Source organism: Xyrauchen texanus, chromosome 22, assembly GCF_025860055.1.
Source record: "Xyrauchen texanus isolate HMW12.3.18 chromosome 22, RBS_HiC_50CHRs, whole genome shotgun sequence".
In the NCBI taxonomy this organism is placed as follows: Eukaryota; Metazoa; Chordata; class Actinopteri; order Cypriniformes; family Catostomidae; genus Xyrauchen; species Xyrauchen texanus.
This window is the reverse complement of record NC_068297.1, coordinates 11879770-11903929: the sequence shown is the minus strand read 5'-3', so window position 1 is coordinate 11903929 and position 24160 is coordinate 11879770. Positions and strand designations below refer to the sequence as shown.

Genomic DNA, 24160 nt, shown 5'->3' with positions numbered 1-24160 from the left:
TAAATAAGCAGAACCACCTAACTATTAGTATCATCAGATGTCGCTCTAAATAATCAGATGTTGCCACACACGTTTTGTATCTGTGCATCGCTAGTTCTAAATTGTAAGCCAGATTTAGAAAAAACTGTAGGTGTGAACTTAATTAGTTTCATTTTTGGGTGCAAATATTCCCATACAGGTTTTATGCACAAAAACATGCATATGCAGGGTTAGTGAATGAGACCCAATTGCTGTATTTTATCATGAGATTTTTATTCTTCTGCAGGCACAGAGCGGTGAATCTTTTTCTGCTGGGTTATGAGAAAGTCTGGCTAAAGGCAGATCTTATCTCTCCTGAGGACAGACTGATTGAGGATTTAGCTGTGAGCGATTTTCTTATTTGCTGTTTTAATTGATATTGCTTGAATATCATTTTTCATTTTTAAAGTGTATTTTTTTTTACCCTGATTTTTATTGTATTTTATGGTAATATATATATACTTTTTATCCATCAGAAAGCAGCGCATGTAGAGATTGTAAAGGATGGAGAACTGCAGAGTAAAATAATTGATCCACTTTGTCAGCTTATCAGTCTCTTCAGTCAAAGTGCCCTGACTGAGACATGGTGTGTATGTGTGTGAGAATAATTTGTGCATTTTTGTGTGTTTTATTTGTAAGTCAAGGCAAATAAAACAATTTTATTTTTATTTTGTTTAGATGATTATAATATTTATTTATTTTAAAATGACATATTTAAATTTAAGTGTAAATGTTCTTGCTCAGTTCCAAAACCTAGTTAGCCATCTGGCCAATGCTCTCTTTTCATCTCTTTTCACAGTAAACTAGAAGAAGATGACTTATACATGTGCTATGCTGACATAATGGCCAAGGTAAGAAGCACTGTTGGGATTGATCTGGATATCCTGTGCTAGATTTGTCCTTTATGCCATAAAAACCTTATGTTGCTGAGAGGCTGTAACTGTAATGTCATTGCAGAGTTGCCAAAGTGAGGAAGATAAGGATAAAGATGGGCTGAAATCATTTGAGGTAAACTGTGGGGATTATGTGAAATTAAATGGTTGCGTTGTCTGATTTGGTATTGATTTACTTTAGGAGATAGAGCTGGATTAGAATAGTAGAGGATGCTGGTTATGTACGTTACTCAGCTCATTAATTTCATAATTGACGATTGACTTCAGGAAATATAGACTGATAAACAGAAATATTTAATTTGTTTGTGAATTGATTCACTAATTGGTTATATCAGGAAAAAGAGATGGAAAAGCAGAGGTTGCTGTATCAGCAGGCCCGACTTCATGAACGCAGAGCTGCAGAGATGGTTTTACAGAACCTGAGTGCCAGCCGAGGTATCATTCAAAACATTTTGTTCCTTCAAGTTTTATTTATATTAGTGTTTATAGTATTTATTTATATTGCACCAAAGGTCAAGGACACTTCACATTCTCAAAATTGAAACAGGAATAAAGGAAAAAGTTGGGGAAAAAAAATCATCAAAACCAAATTTAACAGTATTAAGACGAAAACATCTGGAAAATCCTGGATATCAAGACAACAATTATAAACAGCAGCAACAAAACCAAAAAAAAAACACACGATACAATCCCTCTACTAGAATATATTTTGAACAATTGTCAAGTCTGTTATATAACTTTCTACTTTCTTCTTTTAGTAGGTATTGGCGTAATAGCTTTTACATTTTATTGTGTTGTTAGGGTTGATTTATTTGTGTTTATTGTTTTCAGAGCTTAATGTAGAACAGAATACTAGTATAGAGAGGGAAAATGGTTTAGCCAGAAGTGAATGTATTGAATTATATGGAATGTTAAATAACAATTAAAATACTAAGGAACTTTTCTCACCCACATTTAAAAAATCTAGGGCATTTTTGTCACTTTCCAAGTCTTTTTAGCAAGTCCGTTCACTCGGTGGCCATCTTTGGAACACTCCTGGACAGCTATTTTCTATGTAAACAAGCAGCATACAAGTTCAGCTCTTATCTACTTGAATAGGGAAAGACCGAAATCTCCAAAATGTTTGGTCAAGTTTATGATCAAAGAACATATTTCAAATCAGTAGTAAAATTTGACAACACTGGTATCACTGGTATTTTCCTGGCTTGTCTATCTTATACGCACACACATTCTCAGGTTGATTGACTCTTTAACTTGTAAGATGGGACTTCCTTTGTACATTTGGACATTCATATTTCTTACATTCATTCTAATAGATGTGTCCAGTCTCTGCTAAATGGCCTCTGCCTGAGTTCTGGTTTACTTCTGATACTGGACCATACATATCTTTGAAACTCACTTGAGTTATATACTTATACCCTGGTATCTTGAGGCAGCTGGCTCTGACTTTTTTATTTTCAATAGTACTGAAGATGAAGTTGGCTTTGTTTTATTAACCAGGTGATATGGGACCTATGGTGGTGCCCACATTGAAGCTCGGCATTGCTATTTTAAATGGAGGGAACACTTCTGTCCAGCAGGTAGGTTTGAAAAGTTCATCCTGGATTAGCAATAATAACCCAAAAGTTTTGACATTATCACCAAAAACAAATTTAGCTGTGGAATATAACAACTTCCTTATGTTCATTAACTTTCTTTTTGATTCTCTGTCCTCCCCTCACCCCTTTGCCTTTATAGAAAATGCTGGATTACTTGCGACAGAAGAGAGATGTGGGCTTCTTTCACAGTATAGCTGGCCTAATGCAGTCTTGCAGGTTTGACTGTTTTTTGCTAATGCATTGCCAGACATGCTAACAGAAAGCTCCTCAAACCACCTAATAGTGGTGAAGTGCTTTGTTCACGCATTGAACCCCCCCCCCCACACACACACACAGTGTTCAATTTCTCAGTATAATCAGCAGAAAGAACATAGTTTTACATTACTTTTCCCCCTTCAATCTATTTCTTCACTGTAATGGAAGTGTCTGTTGAGTGTCACTGTTAGTTTGTATAATAAAAAGAAGAGGATTGTGTGTTTGATGTTGGTGTTGTGATTCTGCATTTCACAGCGTGCTGGATTTGAATGCATTTGAGAGGCAGATCAAAGCAGAGAGTTTAGGAGTGGGTGCTGAGGACAATTCAGGTACATCACTGACATCTATGCCAAAGTTCTTCTTTGAAAAATACATTTTAGTACCAGGAGAGGCAGTTTGTTTTTTTATTGACTCTCTCCTGCATATCTACCTCACTCTTTCTCAGGTGATAGGGTAATGGCAGATGAAAAATTGACCTGTGATCTTTTCCGATTTCTTCAGCTTCTTTGTGAAGGCCATAACACAGGTTAATTTATTTTAAATAACTGTCATTGCACTTATACGGTTATTTTTGTATTAGGTCTGTCAAAGGTAATGTGTTTAAGGTGAAGTATATCATTTCTGTTTACATTTTTGTTGGAAATTATTTTAGTAATTCCGTTTGGCACTGCTGAAAATAACACTTTAAATTATGAGAACATGATTACACACATGTTATGTTAACGCTGTTAAATGTGTGTATATATATATATATAAAAAAATATTATGAATGTTAATGTTAAATAAAGTTTCTTTGTTTTAATATTGGAATTTAATAATCATTAGAACTTGACATACAGTATTTGAAATATCACAGATGAACAAAATACACCAAAATATTTTTTTCTGTCCTTTAAAGAGAAACTGAATGTACTGTTCTAAAAATCTGCAAATTCAAAATATTAGATGAATGGTAATTCACAAAAAAAACAAATGTGTATCACTATCGCTATTTACAGCCATACATTGTTGCAAATGTGAAATAGTCTTATAATTTGTTCCATCTTTGTGATTTAAGCACTAGAGGTTTGAAACAGATTTTCTCCACACAGATTTCCAGAATTACCTGAGGACTCAATCTGGAAACAACACAACTGTCAACATCATTATCTCCACTGTGGATTATCTGCTGAGGGTCCAGGCAAGCCCAACTATTTAGCTAACAGCAGTTTCTGTGATGTCTGTTATGTACATGTACAGGTTCTGAAAAGCGCACCTTTGCTGCTGTAAGTGGTTTAAGATTTACAGCATGGAATATTCCACATTGGAGAAAGACCCAAAACAGTGAGACAGAGCTTGTAGACAAATTATGTTTCCATTCACTGCTGACAGACTGCCTCCTTTTTTTGTCTGATACCGAGCATGATGGATGGTCTCATATCTGCAGGAGTCCATCAGCGATTTCTACTGGTATTATTCAGGGAAGGATGTGATTGATGAGCGTGGTCAGCACAACTTCTCGAAAGCCATCAGCGTGGCCAAACAGGTGTTCAACACACTAACTGAATACATTCAGGTAAATGCACGCAAACACACACATTCTGTATTTAAATGGGTCAGCAGAGATGAGTGTTTAGCAAAAAAACTGTAAATCTGCTTGGTCTAAAACACACACATACTGTGCAACATTTTGCTAGCTGTGCTTCATAACATGTCTGGAATTAAAAAAAAAAAAATGTAATATACTGTATTCTTACCATGCCTGCCTCTACAGGGGACTGTGGGGGCCCTGGCCCACCCAATCATGAGCTTGGCCCACCTTACTAACTGTAACCCAACACCCAACAGTTCTACCCACCCTCAACTTCATGGCCCACCCTGAGAATCCTAAGGCCCATTTTACATAGGACCAGTTCACACCCGAAAATGTTTTTGCATCCATTTATGCTTTTTTCAATTGTTTTCCTATGTAAAGCTAGACAGACATCTTCGACTGTTGCACCATGTCTTGCTCTTTTTTCATTGTCTTGTTTAGGAGTGCTGTGTTTTTAGATGTTGTGTCAGGTTAAATAGAATTTCAACTTAAAAACATGTTCTGCTCTCCACATGGTGCTACATCTACCTTTTTTTTTTTTTTTTTTTTTAGCATAAGTATGCATTTGTTGTAAACATCCTTTTGAGTTGGAGCTGAACGTGGTTCTTAGTGAAGAGCATATCTTTTGTGTGATGTTTGTGGTTGTGTGACCTAACCCTGTGAAACAATTGATTTAACATCCATTAAAATTATTAAAATGTACTTTTGAATTTGTGATTCAGGGTCCATGTACAGGTAACCAGCAGAGTCTGACCCATAGTCGTTTGTGGGACGCTATAGTGGGCTTCCTCCATGTGTTTGCACATATGCAGATGAAGCTTTCTCGGGTTGGTCGAAGGACAAATTACTTAAACCTTATCCATTTATTTATTCATTGCACAGTACTAATGTAAGAAATTCCAGGGATAAAAGAGACCTAGTTAATTGTTGTGTGTGCAGGATTCCAGCCAGATAGAGTTACTGAAGTCTTTGATGGACTTACAAAAAGACATGGTGATAATGCTGCTTTCCATGCTTGAAGGTAGGAGCAATGTTCAGGAAAAATGTTAAAAAGGTCTTCTCATATTCCATGCAGTTCCATAGACATTCAATTCTGCTTTTGCGAAAAGTGGCATTGGTGATTATCCTCTCAGTAAACTCCTTTTTGTCTATAGGAAATGTGGTGAATGGGACCATTGGCAAACAAATGGTTGACATGCTGGTAGAATCATCCAACAATGTCGAGATGATCCTCAAGTTCTTCGATATGTTCCTCAAACTCAAAGACCTCACATCCTCTGAAGCCTTTAGAGAATATGACCCAGATTGCAGAGGACTCATTTCCAAGAAGGACTTCCAGCGAGCCATGGAAGGCTTCAAGCGCTATTCCCAATCAGAGATTGAATTCTTGCTGTCCTGTGCTGAGACTGGGGAAACCGAACTTCTAGATTACCCGGATTTCGTGGCACGTTTTCATGAACCGGCCAAAGACATCGGGTTCAATGTGGCAGTTCTTCTGACCAATCTGTCTGAGCATATGCCCAATGATGTCCGTTTGCAAAATTTTCTGGAACTGGCAGACAGTGTGCTCAAGTACTTCCAACCTCATCTGGGAAGGATTGAAATCCTGGGCAGCGGGAAACGGATTGAGAGGGTCTACTTTGAGATCAGCGAATCTAGCCGCACACAGTGGGAGAAACCACAGGTATTCGAGGATCATTTACTGGTGTACTTTTGTGGCCTGGTAGTGGGTGTCTTGTATAAATCTCTTTGTAAATGTCTGTTGCATAACTTCAAAGATTAATGGTAAGTTTTAGGCCATGAATGTTCTCAAATTATTTGTGTGTTTTTTTTTAGGTGAAGGAGAGCAAACGGCAGTTCATCTTTGATGTTGTGAACAAAGGAGGAGAGAAAGAGAAGATGGAACTATTTGTCAACTTCTGTGAAGACACTATATTTGAGATGCAGCTTGCTGCTCAGATCTCAGGTTCAGAGAGTGGAGAGGAACTAAAAGCAAATGATGAAGAGGAGGAGAAAGAAAAGGTAGAAAAGGGTGAAAACCTTGCAGACGACATCAGGATGACCAAAGACTCTAGATGTTTCTCCATGATGAATTTTCTCTCCATAAGAAAGATCAGAAAGCACATACAAAAGATAAATATCAAGGGTATCATCTCAGCGATCTTTTCCTTCTTCCATAACATTCTTCTGTTTATTACTCGTGCCTGTTTTTGTGTGGTTTGGTTTTGTCTTTATCTACTCTACCACATCTTCTTGAGTGGGTGGATTATTGACGTGGCTAAAGAGATGAAACTGGCTGACCTTTTGGGCAACCTTCAGGATCCAACCATGGTTGAGGTCACAGATGTCAGCGACGGTGCAGACAGAGAGAACAACAGTTACACATGTGCATTTTCATCTCAGAATAAATTTAGAGGCATGAGTCTGGATCTGTCTGCAGTGTCAAGGGACCCCCAGCTCCTCACAGATATTTTCGGCCTGTGTCTGAAGAAGGAGGGAGGAAAGTACACCTTGTTGAACAGTGACCAACACGCCAGTGTGGATGAATTTCTAAACACTTTCAAATATCAGGTCAGTAGTCCAGAGTATAAGTATTCGCCACATTTCAGGCTTCAAACATAAAGATATAAAACTGTAATTTTTTGTGAAGAATCAACAACAAGTGGGACACAATCATGAAGTGGAACGAAATTTATTGGATATTTCAAACTTTTTTAACAAACAACAAACTGAAAAATTGGGCGTGCAAAATTATTCAGCCCCCTTAAGTTAATACTTTGTAGCGCCACCTTTTGCTGCGATTACAGCTGTAAGTCGCTTGGGGTATGTCTCTATCAGTTTTGCACATCGAGAGACTGAAATTTTTGCCCATTCCTCCTTGCAAAACAGCTCGAGCTCAGTGAGGTTGGATGGAGAGCGTTTGTGAACAGCAGTTTTCAGTTCTTTCCACAGATTCTCGATTGGATTCAGGTCTGGACTTTGACTTGGCCATTCTAACACCTGGATATGTTTATTTGTGAACCATTCCATTGTAGATTTTGCTTTATGTTTTGGATCATTGTCTTGTTGGAAGACAAATCTCCGTCACAGTCTCAGGTCTTTTGCAGACTCCATCAGGTTTTCTTCCAGAATGGTCCTGTATTTGGCTCCATCCATCTTCCCATCAATTTTAACCATCTTCCCTGTCCCTGCTGAAGAAAAGCAGGCCCAAACCATGATGCTGCCACCACCATGTTTGACAGTGGGGATGGTGTGTTCAGGGTGATGAGCTGTGTTGCTTTTACGTCAAACATAACGTTTTGCATTGTTGCCAAAAGTTCGATTTTGGTTTCATCTGACCAGAGCACCTTCTTCCACATGTTTGGTGTGTCTCCCAGGTGGCTTGTGGCAAACTTTAAATGACACTTTTTATGGATATCTTTAAGAAATGGCTTTCTTCTTACCACTCTACCATAAAGGCCAGATTTGTGCAGTATACGACTGATTGTTGTCCTATGGACAGAGTCTCCCACCTCAGCTGTAGATCTCTGCAGTTCATCCAGAGTGATCATGGGCCTCTTGGCTGCATCTCTGATCAGTCTTCTCCTTGTATGAGCTGAAAGTTTAGAGGGACGGCCCGGTCTTGGTAGATTTGCAGTGGTCTGATCCTCCTTCCATTTCAATATTATCGCTTGCACAGTGCTCCTTGGGATGTTTAAAGCTTGGGAAATCTTTCTGTATCCACATCCGGCTTTAAACTTCTCCACAACAGTATCTCGGACCTGCCTGGTGTGTTCCTTGTTCTTCATGATGCTCTCTGTGCTTTAAACGGACCTCTGAGACTATCACAGAGCAGGTGCATTTATACGGAGACTTGATTACACACAGGTGGATTCTATTTATCATCATTAGTCATTTAGGTCAACATTGGATCATTCAGAGATCCTCACTGAACTTCTGGAGAGAGTTTGCTGCACTGAAAGTAAAGGGGCTGAATAATTTTGCACGTCCAATTTTTTAGTTTTTTATTTGTTAAAAAAGTTTGAAATATCCAATAAATTTCGTTCCACTTCATGATTGTGTCCCACTTGTTGTTGATTCTTCACAAAAAATTACAGTTTTATATCTTTATGTTTGAAGCCTGAAATGTGGCAAAAGGTCAAAGTTCAAGGGGGCCGAATACTTTCGCAAGGCACTGTAATTGCATAAGCACTTAAATAATTGTTTTTTTTGGGATAATTGTACATATGATTCAGTCATGGTGTTAGTTGATGGTCAGTTTAAAAAAAAAATTGTATCCCCTTTTCTCCCAATTTGGAATGCCCAATTCCCACTACTTTGTAGGTCCTTGTGGTGGCACGGTTACTCACCTCAATCCGGGTGGCGGAGGACAAATCTCAGTTGCCTCCGCTTCTTAGACCATCAATCCAACCATCTTATCACATGGCTCGTTGTGCATGACACCGCGGAGACTCTGCATATGGAGGCTCATGCTACTCTCCGCGATCCACACACTACTTACCACGCGCCCCATTGAGAGCGAGAAACACTTATCGCGACCACAGGGAGGTTACCCTATGTGACTCTACCCTCCCTAGTAACTGGGCCAAATTGGTTGCTTGGGAGACCTGGCTGGAGTCACTCACCACACCCTAGATTCGAACTTGCGACTCCAGGGGTGGTAGTCATCGGCAATACTCACTGAGCTTCCCAGGCCCCCCGATGGTCATTTTCTTTTTTTACATTTGTGTAGGCATTTGTGTCCTCAACTTCACATTTGTGTCACTTACTAGACATCTGTCCTTTTTGAACATTTGTATCCACTTTGAATATTTGTATCCACATTTAATATGTGTGTCTAGTGCATCTAGGGCATTTTTGTGGATGTTTATGCCACTGTATACACGTGTTCAATATGTGGACAACTGCGCCCATTAAGTCAAAATGTGTGTGGAATTTTATAATATTTGTATCCATTTAAGTGGACACTTGTGTAGAAATGTGTGTCCCCTTTGAACAATTGTGTCCGCTTTGAACATTTTTGACATTTGTGTAGACATTTGTGTCCATTTATAACATCTGTGTCATCTTACTAGACATTTGTGTCACTTAGAATATTTGTGTCCACTAAGTGGATATTTTTGTAGATGTTTGTCTTTTAAAAAAAAAAGAATTTTTTATTTGGCATGCCCAATTCCCAACGTGCTTTTAAGACCTCGTGGTCACGTATTGATTCGCCTCAATCCGGGTGGTGGAGGACCTCCACATCCGAGACCGTCAGCCCATGCATCAGGTGGCTTGTTGAGCGCATTGCCACGGAGACATAGCACGTGTGGAGGCTTCACGCCATCCACCGTGGCATCCATACACAACTCACCACGTGCCCCACCGAGAACGAACGACATTATAGTGAACACGAGGAGGTTACCCCATGTGATTATACCCTCCCTAGCAACTGGGCCAATTTGGTTGCTTAGGAGACCTTGCTGGAGTCAAACGACTGTTTATGTCCACTTTAAACATTTGTGTTCATTAAGTGAACATTTGTGTGGATATTTATGTCCACTGTGAACATGTGTCCAGTAAGTGAAAATTTGTGTGGACATTTGTGCCTGTTTTAAAGGGTTTTGTCCAGTGAGTGGGCACTTGTGTAGACATTTGTGTTTACTTTGAATGTTTGTGTTCACTAAGAGGACATTTTTATAGACATTTGGTTGTCCACTTTAAACATTTATGGACATTTATTTGGATAAACATTTGTTTTAAGTGGACATTTTTTTTTGGACATTTATATCCAATAGTGAACGTGTCCACAAAGTGGAAATTTTGTGTCTGTTTAAATTGTTGTGTGCACATTTGAACATTTGTGTTCATTGTTAATTTTGTGGATATGTCCACTCTGAACATGTGTCCAATAAATTGTGTCTATTTTGAATGTTTGTTTCCACTAATTGGACATTTGTGTCCTCATGTATTCCTGCTTTGTTAATGTTTATAAAGGTGGAAAGCTCTGTGGAGGATTTTCAAGAGGTGCAGGAGGAGAAGGATTCAGAGACTGAGAAAGCTATGTAAGTGCTCCAGACTGAGCGAAGATCAAACTCACACATTTAAATGAGAGGAAATACAGCTGCTGTAACAGGGAATACCACTGATTTTCAGCTTTCAAGTGTATCATTTATATAACCTGCGGGAAGCTCAGGGAACGTGTGAAGAAATGTTTGAATATTCTCCACAGTTCCCTTGGGTATTAAAGGTGTCCAGGCCCTGAACTATTCACAAGGCGTGAAAATAAAACATACTTGAAATTGTAGAATCACTGTTATTCCAACAGAAATAACACACAAAATTCTTCATATTTAATAAAATTTCTATTAGTTTTGACATTCATATAATTACAATTATGGGTGTAAGCACAGTGGACAGATTTGATAAACCATCTGCAAGTTATGCAACACTATCAGGTGATGTAAGACATGCAATTTAATTTCCCAGTGGAGAAGAGGTTGAAAAGAGAGCATGGAAGAAGAGAGTTAGAAAGCTCAGCTCTCTCAAACCCGAGGAAAGTGAAATCCAGGAATCGGCTGTTTGGAAAATGATCAGCTCTCACAAGACCAGACTTCTGGTATGGTTCTTTATGTTTTTTCCTCTTCTCTCATTTTCTCTGTTGTTTTGCCCACTGCCCAATACAAGCATACTCACAGATGTTTTGAGCATATTGAGCTGGACACCTGTATGTGATCTAATGACCTGCAGTATATGTTTTCTCCACAGAACTGTTATGCCAGAAATTTCTACAACATGCGATTGTTGGCTCTGTTCCTCACTTTTGCCATCAATTTTATTCTGCTGTTCTACAAGGTGAGTTTTCATTTATGTTCTGGACACACAAGTGTGCACAAAATACACATTTGTACATACCTACTTTTCATACTGACACCTACTTTTCTAGATCTTAGAATAATGTTAGAGTATTCAAAGCTATGAAATTATGGAAATGTGAAAATTATGTAGTGACCAAAAATTATAAACAAGTAAAAATGATTATTCATTGTTACTATTTTCCACATTTTTGAATTATAGTAAATGCACCAAAACTATTAAATATATTGAAGTATGGAACTAATGTAACTGCCTTATATTCTAGTTTCTTTACACGCTTGGCATTCTCTCAACCAACTTCATAAGGTGCCACCTGGGATGCATTTTAAACAGTTTTGAAGAAGTTCCATTTTGTGCACTTTATGTCTCCTTTCCTTCATCCTCTTCCTTACCTTCCAACTTCTTCATTAAAAAAAATATTTTTTGTTCATTAAAGAAATGCATACATAGGCACATTTTTAATTTGTTTACAATGCTAATCTTAAGCATTTAGGCACAAGCATTAAGATCAAGATGATTTTATGAGATTAAATCAGTCAGTCAAGTGTGTCCAAACCTTTAATATTTAATAGTTTTATTTCCACAAAATTTTAGGTGTCACCATCCATGGATGAAGATGATGACGAAGAGGTGGAGACGACACTTATAAATGACAGAATCAAGGATTCACAGGCAGTGTATTTTGAACTGGAAGAGAACAGTGGCTACATGAAAATGATTTTACACAGTCTGGCTGTCCTGCACACTCTCATCTCGCTGTGCTGCATCATTGGATACTATTGTCTGAAGGTTAGACACACACACACACACACAACAGATAAATCATTTGAGTGTGCCTATGCAAGTAGCTCCTTAAATTTCCTATGGTGAAACTAAACACAAAGTCTATGATAGACTAAATAAATCCCCTTTTTCTTCTGTCTGGCTTTTATTAAAGCTCTCATACATACACTTACTGAGCACTTTATTAGGAACAGTATGGTCCTAATAAAGTGCCCAACGTGGTCTTCTGCTGGTGTAGACCTTCCGCCACAAGGTTTGATGTGTTTTGCATTCTGAGATGCTCTTCTGCTCACTACAATTGTACAGAAAGGTTGTCTGAGTTACTGTAGCCTTTCTGTCAGCTCGAACCAGTCTCTCCATTCTCCGTTGACATCTCTCATCAACAGAACTGCCACTCACTAGATGTTTTTAGTTTTTGGCACCAATTTGTGTAAACTGTAATGAATTTTGTGCATGAAAATCCCAGGAGCTCAGCAGTTATAGAAATACTCAAACCAGCCCGTCTGGCACCAGCAATCATGCCATGGTCCAAATCACTGAGATTAATTTAATTTTCTCCATTCTGATGGTTGATGTGAACATTAACTGAAGCTCCTGACCTGTATCTGTGTGATTTAATGCATTGCACTGCTAACACATGATTGGCTGATTAGATAAACTCATGAATAAATAGGTGTACAGGTGTTCCTAATAAAGTGCTCAGTGAGTGTAAATGCATGTCCTTTAACTAATATTATCTGATTCTGACCACTGACAGGTTCCTTTAGTCATTTTTAAGCGAGAAAAGGAGCTGGCTCGTAAACTGGAATTTGACGGACTTTACATCACAGAGCAACCTTCTGAGGACGACATTAAAGGCCAGTGGGACAGAATGGTCATCAGCACACTGTAAGTGCTGCAGAACTGCCAAATAAATCTGCAATAAATAGCCTGTTAAATAGCTAAATGGATGTCCTTGACTTGATTTACTCTATTAATCAACAATGACCGTCGAGCTGATCTCTTATAATATTTCCTTACCTTGTTTGCTGTTTTTCCAGATCATACCCAAGTAATTACTGGGATAAATTTGTGAAGCGGAAGGTAGGATTAACACATCACATCTTTACTCTCTTGACAATTTAAAAACATATATAAAATTGCTAATATCTCACATCTTCTAACAATTATGACTCTTGAGTGAATAGTCGTATCTTTAAGTCAAGTCAAGGTGTTTTCTTTATTATTTGCACAGTTTACACAGGGTTGACTGGGCATTGAAATGCTCAAGGCAAGGATCAGGTTGCAGGACATTGACAATACAGACAATTCTGAAAAACAAGACAGACATAGAATTTTTAAACACAAACTTAATAATATATAATACATACACTGGTGGCCAAAGGTTTGGAATAATGTGCAGATTTTGCTCTTTTGGAAGGAAATTGACACTTTAATTCTCCAAAGTGTCATTCAAATTATCAAAACGTATAGTCAGGACATTACTGATATAAAAAAACAGCACCATGACTATAAAAAAAAAAAAAAAATCAAATCTTTTTGATCAAATCTAGATGCCGCCATCACTCCAACCTCCTTGAGTAATCATGCATAATTGCTAATTTGGTTCTAGAAAATCACTTGCCATTATATCAAACACAGCTGAAAGCTATTAGGTTCATTAAATGAAGCTTAACATTGTCTTTGTGTTTGTTTTTGAGTTGCCACAGGATGCAATAAACTGGCATGTCTTCAGGTCAATATTAGGTCAAATATGGCAAAAAAGAAACAGCTTTCGCCAAAAACATTTCAGTCAATTATTATTCTGAGGAACAAATGCTTGAAATTGCCAAAAAACTGAAGATTTCATACAAAGGTGTACACTAGAGTCTTCAAAGACAATGGACAACTATCTGGACAAACTGACAGCTAGAATGATAATTGGTAATGGTAAATGGTCTGCACTTATATAACTGCCTTTTTTAACCTTAGCAGTTACCAAAGCACTTTACACTGTCTCATTCACCCATTCACACACACAGTCGCACAGTCACACTCATCCACCAATGGTGGCAGAGCTACCATGCAAGGCCTTGGGAGCAACTTGGGGTTGTCTTGCCCAAGGACACTTCGGCATGTGAAGTCATGTGGGCCGGGAATCGAACCACCAACCCTGCGACTAGTGGCCGACATGCTCTACCACCTGAGCCACAGCCGCCCCTGAATGCCAAGGATCTGCAAAACTGTCATCGCTACACGTGGAGGATATTTTGATGAGAGCTTTTTGAAGTAGTTTAAGAAGTTCTGAATATTTTTCTCAAATTGTAATAGAAATTACATTACAAATTCACATTATTAATGTCCTGACAATACATTGTGATCAGTTGAATGCCACTTTGGTGAATACAAGTAACACTTTATTTCCATTAGAGCAAAATCTGTACATTATTCCAAACTTTTGGCCTCCTGTGTAAATAATAAACAAAACATAAGTTAATTGTTAAATACATTTTACTTCTCAGATTAAGTATTATAAATAGTCTTAGTTAAAAAAAATTATAGTCTTATAATTTATCCTAATTTAAATGTATACATTTTCTAAAGAATATGTGAGTAGTGCTTGCCCATGCTAAATTTGACACCTATTTGTTCTTAGTGGCTGTTATAGCATTGCTATTTGGTTGCTAGGGTTCTCTGAATGGGTGATTGCTAAGGTGTTGCTTGGTGGTTACTATGGTGTTCTAGGTGGTTGCTATGATGTTCTGGGTGATTGCTTGTCTATGATATTCTGGTGCCTAGATGAGGCTTGGGTCGCTGCTCCTGTACAAGTCCATGGGATTCTTTTACTCGTTTTATTGTTTGCAAGGCAAGAAGTGTAAGTCCGGTGGTGTAGAAAAGTAATAGCATGCCTTTCCACAATAAATCACATAACCTGAAGTATAAGTCATGTCCATAGCACAAACTATGTGCATTGAGTTATGTACTGAAATGTAATACTTGTGGTTGGAAACACTTATTTATATATTCCCTGCGTGTGGTAATGGTGTGGTACAATGGTTTAACCTGAAGGTTATAGCTGTCTTGTCTGTGTTTAATGCATTCTGTGACATCTCTCTGTGCTGCAGGTGATGGCAAAATATGGAGAGCTGTACGGTTCAGCACGCGTCAGTGAGCTGCTGGGTTTAGATAAAGCTGCTCTTGACTTCAGCTCTGAGGCTCAGGAGAGGAAGAAACCTGTGCAAAAGGGAGCCGTCACTATCCTGTGAGTTACGGGTTAAATGGATTTAAATCTTTCTCCTACAATTTCACATTCCTTAATTTCTCCTAAAATTTCACATTCCTTCAATCAAATATGTTTCTGTTTTGTAAAACACAGTCCTTTCAGTTTATGTGCAATAACCACAATGAAAAATGATGATTAAAAATCACTGTGTGCCAGTTGATGGCAGCAGTGTTTAATAAGATGATCTTAAATAAATACATGAAATAAATATTTCTTATGTTTCCTCAGTTTTAGATTAAACACCATTGATGTGAAGTACCAGTTATGGAAGCTGGGAGTGGTATTCACTAACAATGTAGGAACCCTGAACCTCTCATTCTAATAAAGTTCTTTGAGTAATAATTATTCGTACTGCAGGAATTAGCGATAAATGAGCCAAATCTTACAAGAAATTTGTGTTTGTCTATTTCTTTTTGTCTCTCTCTCAGTCCTTCCTTTATCTGGCCTGGTATATGTTTGTGTCAGTTCTGGGCCATTATAATAACTTTTTCTTTGCCGCTCACCTGTTGGACATCGCCATGGGCTTCAAAACATTGCGCACCATACTGTCTTCAGTTACGCATAATGGCAAACAGGTACTGTTTTAGAAGTGTGTGTGTGTTTGTGTGTGTGTGTACATATATTTTAAAGGGTAATGAACTACTGGTCTTTTTTATAGCTGGTTTTGACAGTAGGGCTACTGGCCGTGGTTGTTTATCTCTACACTGTGGTCGCCTTTAACTTCTTCCGCAAGTTTTACGACAAGAGTGAAGAAGGAGAATCGATGGATATGAAATGTGATGACATGCTCACTGTGAGTATCTGTCAAAGTCTTCACATATGTTTTATGTACATGTATATTATACACCGATCAGCCACAACATTAAAACCACCTACCTAATATTATGTAGGTCCCCCTAGTGCCTCCAAAACATCGCCAACCCACATCGCTAAATAGCATTCTGAGATAATATTCTTCTCACCACAATTGTACAGAGCGGTTATCTGAGTTACCGTAGACTTTACCATTCTCTGTTGACCTCTCTCATCAACAAGACATTTACGTCCACAGAACTGCCCCTGATGTTTATGTTTTGGCACTATTTGGAGTAAATTCTAGAGACCGTTTTGTTTGAATATCCCAGAAGATCATCAGGTACAGAAATACTCAAACAAGCCTGTTTGGCACCAACAATCATGCCACCCGTCAAATCACTGAGATCACTTTTTAACCCATTCTGATGTTTGATGTGAACATCAACTGAAGCTCCTGACCCATATCTTCATGATTTTATGCACTGCTTCCATATGATTGGCGTATTAGATAATCGCATGGATGATTGTTGGTGCCAGATGGCCCGGTTTGAGTATTTCTGTAACTGTTCATCACCTCGGACTTTCAAGTTCCGTTGTCTTTTTCTTGACACTTAAAATAATCAGGCAAGTGTCACTAGATCTTTTGAGCATAGCAATGAAAGAGGCATTAACTCTGTAAATGTGCGTTTGCATCTAGTGTTACATGTTTCACATGTATGTTGGTGTTCGAGCTGGAGGAGGGATTGGAGATGAAATCGAGGATCCAGCCGGTGATGAGTTTGAGTTCTATCGTATCATCTTCGACACCAGCTTCTTCTTCTTTGTCATTGTCATCCTCCTCGCCATCATTCAGGGTGAGAAACGGAGCATAAAAAGAGAGATTGTGAGAGTCAGTTTATGAAAAAGAGCTTCAAAAGCACTAAAACGTGAAACAAATGATTTGTACGCAACATTTCAACAAGGACAATGATTAGAATCATTGCATTTTAATTATTTAGCTTGTGCTCTAGCTCCAGAGTCCTGGTTAGTAGTGGGACTACTAACAGTGTTTGTGACTGTGGAATTACTCTGTTGTTTGCAGATTTGAAATGTTTTTAGAATTCCACATTTGTTTTTAGGTCTAATTATTGATTCATTTGGAGAATTGAGAGACCAGCAGGAGCAGGTTAAAGAGGACATGGAGGTGAGTCTCACACATGGCACGTTTTACAAATAGGGTACACTTCGATGTCCTGTTAATATTTCTGCAGCATTAGAGGCAAAAAAACATATATTTTTTGTAGTGATAACTAATAGATATGTTAGATCAGGGGTCAGCAGCCTTTTTTGATTGGAGTGCCACACACACACACACACACACACACAAAAGAAAAAACACGGTCATTTATGTGATTTTCTGAAGTTTGAATCCAAAGTTTCTAGTTTGCATTTTTCTTAATGAATCCTTTATTTTTCATTATAAAAGATAAACTCCGCAAAATAGTATTGTCCTCTCACTTTCTACTGCTTTTATTTTCAGCAAACTTAATGTGTAAATATTTGTATGAACATAAAAAGATTCAACAACTAAGACATAAACTGAACAAGTTTCACAGACATGTGACTAACAGAAATGGAATAGTGTGTCCCTGAACAAAGGGGGGGTCAAAATCAAAAGTAACAGTCAGTATCTGGTGCATTAAGTACTGCAGTGCATCTCCTCCTCATAGACTGCACCAGATTTGCCAGTTCTTGCTGTGAGATGTTACCCCACTCTTCCACCAATGCACTTGCAAGTTCCCGGACATTTCTGGGGGGTATGGCTCTAGCCCTCACCCTCTGATACAACAGGTCCCAGACGTGCTCAATGGGATTGAGATCCGGGCTCTTCGCTGGCCATGGAAGAACACTGACATTCCTGTCTTGCAGGAAATCATGCACTGGACGAGCAGTATGGCTGGTGGCATTGCCATGCTGGAGGTTCATGTCAAGATGAGCCTGCAGGAAGGGTACCAAATTGGACCCTCCACCTCCAAATCGATCCTGCTCCAGAGTACAGGCCCATTACTTCGACGATAAACACTAATCCGACCATCACCCCTGGTGAGACAAAACTGTGACTCATCAGTAAAGAGTACTTTTTGCCAGTCCTGTTGTGCCCATAGGTGACATTGTTGCCGGTTATGTCCGGTAAGGACCTGTCTTACAACAGGCCTACAAGCCCTCAGTCCAGCCTCTCTCAGCCTATTGCAGACAGTCTGAGCACTGATGGAGGGATTGTGAGTTCCTTGTGAAACTCGTTGTTGCCGTCCTGTACCTGTCCCGCATGTGTGATATTCAGATGTACCGATCCTGTGTAGGTGTTGTTACACGAGGTCTGCCTCTGTGAGGACAATCAGCTGTCCTTCCTGTCTCCCTGTAGCACTATCTTTGGTGTCTCACAGTACAGACATTGCAGTTTATTGCCCTGGCCACATGTGCAGTCCTCATGCCTCCATGCAGCATGCTTAAGGCACGTTCACGCAGATGAGCAGGGACCCTGAGCATCTTTCTATTGGTGTTTTTCAGAATCAGTGGAAAGGTCTCTTTAGTGTCCTAATTTTTTTAATTAACGTTTAATTGCCTACCGTCTGTAAGCTGTTTGTGTCTTAATGACCGTTCCTCAGGTGCATGTTCATTCATCTTTTATGGTTAATTCAACAAGCATGGAAAACATTGTTTAAACCCTTTACAATAAAGATCTGTTAAGTTATTTGGATTTTTACAAAATTATCTTTTTAAAATACAGTGGACAAAAAGGGACATTTCTTTTTTTTGCTGAGTTTAATATCAGCATAGCCGTTTGAGTAAAACGTATGTGCAAAACCTGATTATTATGATATAATAAGGATCCTGCATGTGTATTTTCACAGAGCATCATGTGAAAGTGATTTAATGAAAGAAAACCTGTCCTTTTTTACAAAATGACTTAGCAGTTAATGTCACACATTCACTTATCACGAAATTGTGTGGAATCTTAATTCATTCTTATATTGTGTCATTGTAATCATGTAATCACTACCACGCAAGCAACAGTGAGAGAGGAGCAGACTATTTTATTTATGTGAAGTTTTTCGCACCTGCATTCCAATCTACATCTTGATGTAATCCATCCTCGTGATCACGCAGTGTGTTTTTAACAGCTGAATCGGAGGCTAAACACTATTAAAGCGCGTGTAAGCCATTCACGCAGCACAAGCGATCAACTATTTAGCCCTTTTAGGCGAATCGCACCTGCAAAAATTTTGAATAGATTTTTTAACCCCATGATGTGAGTTATGTTTTCTCTTTTAATAGTTTAAAGTAGTTTTGAGTGTGACTATGGTTTAAGGAGGATGTACCTGTATGCTGGGTTGGAAATCTCAAGGATTAATAGTGGTGTTTTCCTTATTACATCACGTGTTGTTCTTAAAGCAAAAAGAAACAAATGAAACACAGAATTTAGTCTGTCATCCATGCTCCCTGACCGAAACAAAGTGGGTGCGTTTACTTGCACAATTAACCGAACGTGAAGCACTGCCGGCTTGTGATGCACGAATGGCATGCACGAGTCTGCTGGGTATGCTGCGGTCTCGTCACTTTTTGTTTAGCCTCCCATTCAGTTAATGATAACATGCTGCATGATCATAAGGAAGGATTACATGAAGATGTAGATTTGAATGCGGTTGCGGAATTTATATAAATAAAATAATCTCCTCTCTTGGCATTGCTGGCATGCCAGTGATTACGCCTCCAGCATTGGCACGTGTGCCATAGGTTGCCACCCCCTGTGCTGGATAAACTATTATCTAATATAAAATCAACTCAGCATGACAAGTGGCTAGTTTTAAACACCCCTCTGTCCCACCTATTTGGTCCTACATTTTGCATGGAACCCTGTTCATGATATTCCCTATTATAAAAAAATTAGCATTCCATACAATTGTGCCTCTTATGACGTAACATGTTGACCCTCTTCTACAAAATGGTGAGACCAAAATGACTAACTATCTATCTATCTATCTATCTATCTATCTATCTATCTATCTATCTATCTATCTATCTATCTATCTATCTATCTATCTATCTATTTACACGAAAATGCAGCAATGTTAACTGCATTAGTGAAATTCAGCCATTTAACCCGTTATCAATTTTTTTAAAGAACATTATGGTTTTCTGATAATACTTTATGATAATTTTATGGAATTGATGATAAAATATTTCTATTTAATTTAAGGGAAATGTAAGCTTATCAATTACTTAATGTAGGTTAAATTGCAATCCTGTTTCTTATTATGGCTTTTTTCAGTTGTATTCATTTTTTTAATTTTATATATTTTGTCAATTGAATTTTATCTAAACTGTGTTTAGAAATGTCCTGTATTTTTGTAACAGGCTTTGCAAATTGAAAATATTGTATAAAATAAAACAAATAATAAAACCTCATAACATCAAATCAGCATTTCCTGTAGGTTAAGCATGTACTTTTAGTGACACTTTGTTGAAAAAAACAAAAAAACAACAACAATTATTTAATACTATCCTGAACCTTGTTTAGGGTTTTAGGCCCTATTTTGTTTTTGGAAAGTGCTACGTTCCACTGAAAATCTGATCATTTTTGAAGCATGGTTTCTTTTTTTAATCTGTCCAGATTTATGACACCTGTCGTCTTGTGTTCCAATGAAAATACTGAATTAATTTATAAATATATATTTAAAAATAAATATTTCCCTTATAATGCAGATCTACGCTGCTGTGTGTGTTACTATTTTATTTCTCTGTTAATACGTTATTAATCTCTGTCAACAGCTCTTCGGCCTAGCTGTGCATTTTATGTTAATTGATCATGCTTTATTAAACCGTAAATGTGGCTGTTCAATCTTAAGTCTTGTTCTTTCCTGTTCAGACAAAGTGTTTTATCTGTGGCATTGGGAGTGAGTACTTTGACACGGTGCCCCATGGCTTTGAGTCACACACACTGCAAGAGCACAATCTGGCCAACTACCTGTGAGTACTACTCGAACACTGAAAAAGATGTTGCCTCAAGCATGTGTGCAGAGATCCGTTTTTTTTTTTTTTTTTTTTTTTAAGATTTCAAAGACTGTTCTTAGATTAGTATTCAGTAGGAAAATATGTATTTTTGTACATTTTGGGTTGGTCAAGATAAGAGGCAAAGCAAGTCTTCTGCAAGTGTGGTGGCACCATTGTAATGTGATGATATCATGTGGAAATACAGTAGTACTTTGTTTTATGCCATGGTAGTGAATGCTTGCCATATTCATATAATGTTGCATTTATATGGTACTCCAATATATGTTGTAATTTAAAGAGTACCATAGTATGATTATGGTACGTGCCCAAAAAGCTACCATGGTACCATGTTCTTGATAATACTTTTTGTTAATGTTACGTTAACCAAAAGATAAAAAATTATGTTTAAAAGTGTAACCCAAAACCTTTTAATGAAAATGAATGAAGTTTGTTTTGTATGTTGTTTGCTCTTTAGGTTCTTCCTGATGTACCTCATCAATAAAGATGTAACAGAACACACAGGACAGGTACAAGTTCAATTCTCAAATGTCATAGATCTTTATTGAAAAACATATATGGATCGTTTCATGAGAGTGAATGATATTGTGTGCTTCAAGTTATATGTGCAACCACTGAAAAATTATGTTTGAGATAAAAATGACACTAACCATTATTTGGTTAAATACTGTTTTTTGTTGAATTGTTTTTGTTTTTGCTTCTCGCCTACTGCACTCTATAATTTAATAGGAATCATATGTGTGGAAGATGTTCCAAGAACGTTGCTGGGAATTCTTCCCAGTTGGAGACTGCTTCAGGAAACAATATGAGGATCAACTCAGTTGAAGAATTCCAGTTCAATTCGTACAATTCAGTTCAGTTCAGTTGCTTTCACTTATGAAAGCATGTCTGGGGCATTCTTCTGAGAATAAGAAGCTGACGTTTTGATTAGTTCTGTTTTGCATATTGATTTGGTGTATTACACACTACATATTCATTGTTTAATATAACTTATTTTGGCATTTATTGTTTAATATTACACATTGTTTGCATTTAAGGCACTAAACTGATGCTGCATTTGTGAGATATGTCCCAGATTTCAGTAATGGTAAAAAAAGTTTTATATAGAAAAATAATTAGAAATAAAACTGCTTGTATAATATCATATCAAAATTATAAACAAGGTTAAGCATCTCTATTGACCCTTTGTTGACAAAGTAAAAAAAAAGATTTAATTTTTAAAGTGATGCTGCACTTTGAGGTTTTGAGTGGATATGATATGTTTGGTGTGTTTATAATTTGACATTTTATGTAACTTAATTTTGAATGAATACAGCATTTATAAAATCATAAATAACATTACTTTAACCTTGATACTCTTCACCCACAGCAAACTTCACAACCATTATCATAGTGTTTGGATGTATACTGTAATTATATAAGGGATAATGATCAGGATCCTGATGCAAAGCCATAAACACAGACCAGCGAATGATGCAAATAGTAAAACATTCCTGCACTGTTATAATAAATATCATTACTCTTGGAATGCTGCTTGTTCAATTAGATTAGAGAACCGAAACTAAAACCACAATACAGCTCTCAAAACAGTTACTAAGCTTATTTTAGCTCTTATGCAGTTCTGTGTGTTTAGGGCAAAGCTTCTTATGGAAATCTCACTTCCAATCCTTGTGTCCCCATCTGACAGCCTCAACTCTGAAATTAAGTCAATTCTTTCATTGACTGATTTTCATGAATACGAGACATGCACTTTATTTGCCCTACTGAAACCCCCTATAATGCTTCCATACAGATTTGCCCCTGCTCATTCCAAACATATTTCCACCATTGTAAACCTTCACCTGTTCTTCCTCTTATTTTCACCAACCATTCCTTCCTCTCTGGTTCTCTTCTCTCTCATCTTCTCCCTTCCCCTTTTTCTCCACTATGTGACAGGTAACTCTCAGATCGTCAGCGTGAAATTAAATGGCGGCCCACATCACATGCGGCTGGTCAAGTTATCCTCGCCGCAGGGCATGACGCATTGATCACCCACCTCTAAGAGAGCATTTCACAGTCCTGCTGCAAAGGACAGAAGTGATTATCATTATCTGGAATACCCTCTAGATAGATAGATAGATAGAAACTTTGAGTGCCTTTTTCCTCACCAATATTTACATTTATGTTTAATAATTTAGTCGATGCTTTTTTTTTGTGACTTATGAATAAGAAAATTCTATGAGAATTTATCACACAGGAGACAACAATATTAGCAGTTCCGCAATACAGGGTATTGAGAGTAAACCAGAATAGTACAGAAGCTAGAGCAAGGGAGTGTATGCAAAAAAGTAGAGAAAAGTAAAAGATTGTATTATTATAATTTTTTTTTTAGATATATAAATATACAGATCATTTGTTTATGGATTAATTAAGTGCTTATTGAACAGGTGTGTTTAGCCTTTTCTTGAATTTGGTGATGGTCTTAGCAGATTGGAAGTTTGTTCCACCACAGATGAAGATAAGAACACAAACTGAAACATAGACCTTAGGCGTGTTTTGTGGGCACTGTATGGTTGGTTGATTGATGACCAGATGTGCCACCAGGTAATGGATCATCTTTAGAGACTTAATAGTGATAGCTGGAAGGCCGGCCAACAGAGCATTGCAGTAGTCCAGTCCTGAGATGACAAAAGGCTGGATCTTATGTAAATTAATCAGAGGTTGCATTAATCATACATTTTTTACATTTAAAAAACATTGACTAAATATTATAAATGCAAAGCATTTCATGTTCATCTTCATCTACACTTTTGTGAAATTTGTAATATATTTGAAAATGTATTTGCCCTCAAACACCGAATGCAGTGTACAGACTGATGATTTTTTTCTTCTACTATTACCATATGAAACACGCACAACTGAAATCATGTGATCCAATTTGTCATGCAAAACCAACCAACTAGTCATGCAACCCCTACAATGTCCTAGATGCCAAAAGTAATATAACTGTTCTGGTTAAAAAAAATTTATTCCACTCACGCACCACCAAAAAATTTAAAGGGGTCATGACATGAGAAACCAAATTTGCCTTGATCTT

At 37.7% G+C, this 24160-nt stretch overlaps 1 protein-coding gene across 1 annotated transcript in view; it reads left to right on the top strand.

Moving 5' to 3' along the window:
* ryr2b (ryanodine receptor 2b (cardiac)) overlaps positions 1–23911 on the top strand; it is a 72822-nt gene extending 48911 nt beyond the window's left edge. The window contains exons 74-103 of the mRNA XM_052153338.1: positions 266–362; positions 495–604; positions 818–869; positions 976–1026; positions 1247–1346; positions 2412–2491; positions 2649–2725; positions 3020–3093; positions 3210–3290; positions 3856–3944; positions 4191–4319; positions 5060–5164; positions 5277–5358; positions 5492–6021; positions 6174–6908; positions 10317–10384; positions 10809–10938; positions 11088–11174; positions 11790–11984; positions 12736–12866; positions 13019–13061; positions 15083–15219; positions 15469–15535; positions 15669–15815; positions 15899–16033; positions 16733–16889; positions 17154–17218; positions 20942–21042; positions 21542–21593; positions 21814–23911. Coding sequence (XP_052009298.1) covers positions 266–362; positions 495–604; positions 818–869; positions 976–1026; positions 1247–1346; positions 2412–2491; positions 2649–2725; positions 3020–3093; positions 3210–3290; positions 3856–3944; positions 4191–4319; positions 5060–5164; positions 5277–5358; positions 5492–6021; positions 6174–6908; positions 10317–10384; positions 10809–10938; positions 11088–11174; positions 11790–11984; positions 12736–12866; positions 13019–13061; positions 15083–15219; positions 15469–15535; positions 15669–15815; positions 15899–16033; positions 16733–16889; positions 17154–17218; positions 20942–21042; positions 21542–21593; positions 21814–21909 — 4003 coding nt within the window. The 3' untranslated portion in view covers positions 21910–23911. The remainder of the gene's footprint in view (positions 1–265; positions 363–494; positions 605–817; positions 870–975; positions 1027–1246; positions 1347–2411; positions 2492–2648; positions 2726–3019; positions 3094–3209; positions 3291–3855; positions 3945–4190; positions 4320–5059; positions 5165–5276; positions 5359–5491; positions 6022–6173; positions 6909–10316; positions 10385–10808; positions 10939–11087; positions 11175–11789; positions 11985–12735; positions 12867–13018; positions 13062–15082; positions 15220–15468; positions 15536–15668; positions 15816–15898; positions 16034–16732; positions 16890–17153; positions 17219–20941; positions 21043–21541; positions 21594–21813) is intronic.
* The last annotated feature ends 249 nt before the right edge of the window (positions 23912–24160 follow it).